Here is a 3,322-nt window from a genome sequence, read left to right as displayed (position 1 = left end):
ATTTGTAGCTAGGGCACTTTGGTGATTGGCTACGTTTTGGAGAAGGTCTATGTATGTGGCAGTGGCAAGTACAAGCACAAGCACAAGCAACTCTTTCTTGACAATTGTGTGAGAGAGAGAGAGAGAGAGGGCTTTTGAAAGAAAAGCTAAACAGATAAGCACGCATGGGAGGGAACCCAACGACATTCTCACATAGAGTTGATAGATAGACATGGCAAGAGAGAGAGAGATGGGATTTCTCCTTTTTTTTGAAAGCGACATATATTTAATTAATTGCAAGCATCAGTCAAAGGGAGCATTGCGTCTCATGGCAGGCTCACAGTGCATGCCCCCTTTGAGTGAAATAATTGTCCTTCTCTGTTAGGGTTAGAAAAAGCTACGTGTAGGTTAAAAGTCGTGTTATAGACCTGCCAATAAAAAAATTTGTGCTATATGAATCCTCCCAAAAAAAAAAAAAAAAAAGAAAAAAAAGAAAAGAAAAACAACAACACCACAGGCTGTAACAAATTATACCACATGCACTCAAACACAAAGGAAGGAGGATGAATATGGAATCCATGCAGGATCTTGGCGATTGGGGGGGCTTGTTGAGAATTCTGAACAAATATGAAGGTCTAACCTGCAAATCACGTGAAGTAGTACAATATTTACTTGTTGGTATTTTCCTATCCACTCATCACTTCCCAAATATCGCTCTATGGAGACGAGTACTGTATGCACAAAAGAAGGAAAAGATTAGGAAAAAGACGCCTCTTTGTCTGCAATAAATACCCTTCTTGGGTTCCTTACCTCCTCACCATCTTTATTCAAATCTCTCTCTCTCTCTCTCTCAAGCCCCATGGACGTACAGTATTGTAGCCATGCTGTCTTTCTCAAGCTCTCTAGTCTTGCTTAAAGGAGGTAAATGTATAGTACTACTTTCATCTCTCTCTCTCTCTCTCTCTCTCTCTCTCTCTCTAACACACCCACACACACATTGAAATATACATGCATCTACAATGTATCATCAGCCTGTCCTTCTCATGCTCTGTTGGAAAACGGTAACACATGGCTGTCTTTCTCAGGTCCAGGTTTCCACACTTGCAGAGATATGAGCTAGGTAAACTGAACTGAATTAGAAAAGATTGAAGCTTACGTCATTCTCAAGACCTAGCTAGGGTTACCCCCGGTGCAATTCAAATCACATATATATGTATTCCTCAAATAGTAACAATCCCATCTCCTCATCCTATTCTGACCAACCATTTTTCCAGCGGCCTTTTCTCAATGACATCACCTCCAGTACTAGCTCAAAGCAAGCAGACCCTTCTCCTTTATCCTTCTTCCCATTCCCCTCCCCCTTTGAAGACGATGACGTCTTCCTCCAACAGCTCCTTCACCCGCAATCCTTAACCGAAACTGAAGCCAACATGGTGGAATCCAACAAAAATCACATCAGTGGACAAACAGTACAGCTGGCTCAGCAGATCCCGAGAAAAAGATGTTCCAAGCGAGATCGGCACAGCAAGATTAACACTGCTCGAGGACCAAGGGATCGGAGAATGAGATTGTCGCTTGAAGTTGCCCGCAAGTTTTTCGGTCTCCAAGACATGCTAGGCTATGACAAGGCTAGCAAGACCGTTGAGTGGTTACTCGTTCAGGCGAAAGCTGAAATCAAGAAACTCGCGAGAGAAATGAAGCGCACTACTTGCAGTGCTTCTTCTACTTCTGATCAGTCGTGCGAGGTTGTTTCTGGCGTCGATGATCAGGTTGCAATTTATTATAATGGAAATCATCATCAACAACAACCTGGCCGCAGCGTTTCTCAAGAGAAGCCATCCAAGGAGAAGAAGATGATTAGGCAGTGGAGAAAATGTGCATTTCACCCTCTTGCAAGGGAGTCCAGGGAGAAAGCGAGAGAAAGGGCAAGGGAAAGGACAAGAGAAAAGATGAGGAATCGGAGGGGAGTAGATGAATCCAAATTATGTGATTTGAGTCCCTTTGAAACTACTGGGGAAGAATCTGGAACACAAAGCCATAGCATGAAACCTTCCAGCTGGGAGGTACGGCCGGAGATTAATGAACAAGCAAGCTCTCATGTACTTAACGATGATTCTTTAGTCATTATTGGAACTTGGAGCCCATCTGTGATCTTCAGTTCGCTCAACAACACTGGAATTTCCCAAGAGGTAAGTTCCAATTATGAACAACAAAATTAAATTTCCTCATTTTATTTTTTCTTTTTATCAAACAGGTCGTGACATTTTGCTACCGCCCGTTAATCTAGCTAGCTTTTGTGTGCTACAAAATATTATATGACAAACAAACGGAAAATGTCAAAGATGAAGTAGTACACTACTACATATGTTTAGAATTCTGACCACCTCATATAATTGTTTGCAGCATCAATTGGCAGACTTCCAATTCTTTGGCAAAACATGGGAGGCCTGAAACAATCATAATCTATGCTAACAAGGATTATCTCTCTCCTATCTCTGATGGGTCAAGTGAATAAACATTTGCAGTAGGATATGTGTATGCTTTCTTTCTGTCTGGAATGTAATATAGGAAAAAGTATTTCTCATTGTGCAATTCAGGTGAACTTATAATTGTTATGTCCTTAATTTTAATGATAAGAATTAATGTTATCTTCCTTTTGCTTGCGTTTCAAATATATATACATATATATCACAACTGATGATCAGCAGATTAATGGATATAAACAGTCCACATGAGATGGATAATGCAAACTTATGAGGTCTTTCGTGGTCAATATATATATATACGTTAACAATTAAAAAATGCCAGTAAATATATTTTATATTTATTTTTCATTTTTTGATCTTTTTTTAGGCTTGATTACCTGCCAATTTACCATATGATTTGTGTTTTCATGGTTCAATTGACGTATTATACTATGTTTTAATGTTTTCTCCTCAGTCCATTTATATTTGGAAAAGGGTTAGGGTTGTTGCTCTATAATATTTTTGTCTGTGGGCTAACTTCCTAAGTGCATTCCAGTGAATGGAGGTGGTTTATCTTTTTAGATGTGATTGAATAGACACTTAAAAGTGATCCACCTCAGGTGATGCTTTCTAAGTCCATTGACACCTAGGTTGTGAAATTTCAACACTTGAATTATCTCATTTCATTACATGATCACATAATCCTTGAAACCAAGCCTTAAATTAAGACGTATTTCATCATCAGCGCGCATATTAATCAAATCAGAAGGAAACTTTTATTTGCTAATATGCGGATGGAGCTGTGTATGGCCATGGAACTTTTCGGGTTCCTAATTAAGAGCAGATAAAACAATGATACAACAAAATTAGCTTGACCA

General features: G+C 39.4%; 1 protein-coding gene across 1 annotated transcript; it reads left to right on the top strand.

The window, feature by feature from the left end:
- Positions 1–765: 765 nt before the first annotated feature.
- On the top strand, positions 766–2,637 carry LOC133867292 (transcription factor CYCLOIDEA-like). The gene is made up of 3 exons (XM_062304014.1): positions 766–900; positions 1,065–2,168; positions 2,383–2,637. The coding sequence occupies exons 2-3, from the start codon at positions 1,191–1,193 to the stop codon at positions 2,428–2,430; spliced, it is 1,026 nt and encodes a 341-aa protein (XP_062159998.1). The 5' UTR covers positions 766–900; positions 1,065–1,190; the 3' UTR covers positions 2,431–2,637.
- Positions 2,638–3,322: the final 685 nt, after the last annotated feature.

The sequence above is a fragment of the Alnus glutinosa genome, chromosome 4, assembly GCF_958979055.1.
Source record: "Alnus glutinosa chromosome 4, dhAlnGlut1.1, whole genome shotgun sequence".
Classification (NCBI taxonomy): domain Eukaryota; kingdom Viridiplantae; phylum Streptophyta; class Magnoliopsida; order Fagales; family Betulaceae; genus Alnus; species Alnus glutinosa.
Note: the sequence above shows the minus strand (reverse complement) of the source record. Positions and strands in the feature narration are given on the sequence as shown.

What these genes read in the sequence shown, in the direction of transcription:
- LOC133867292 (XM_062304014.1), top strand. Translation starts at nt 1,191, where the DNA reads ATGTATTCCTCAAATAGTAACAATCCCATCTCCTCATCCTATTCTGAC. An exon ending in ACACTGGAATTTCCCAAGAG is followed by an intron (nt 2,169 to 2,382) that starts GTAAGTTCCAAT and finishes AATTGTTTGCAG; the next exon opens with CATCAATTGGCAGACTTCCA.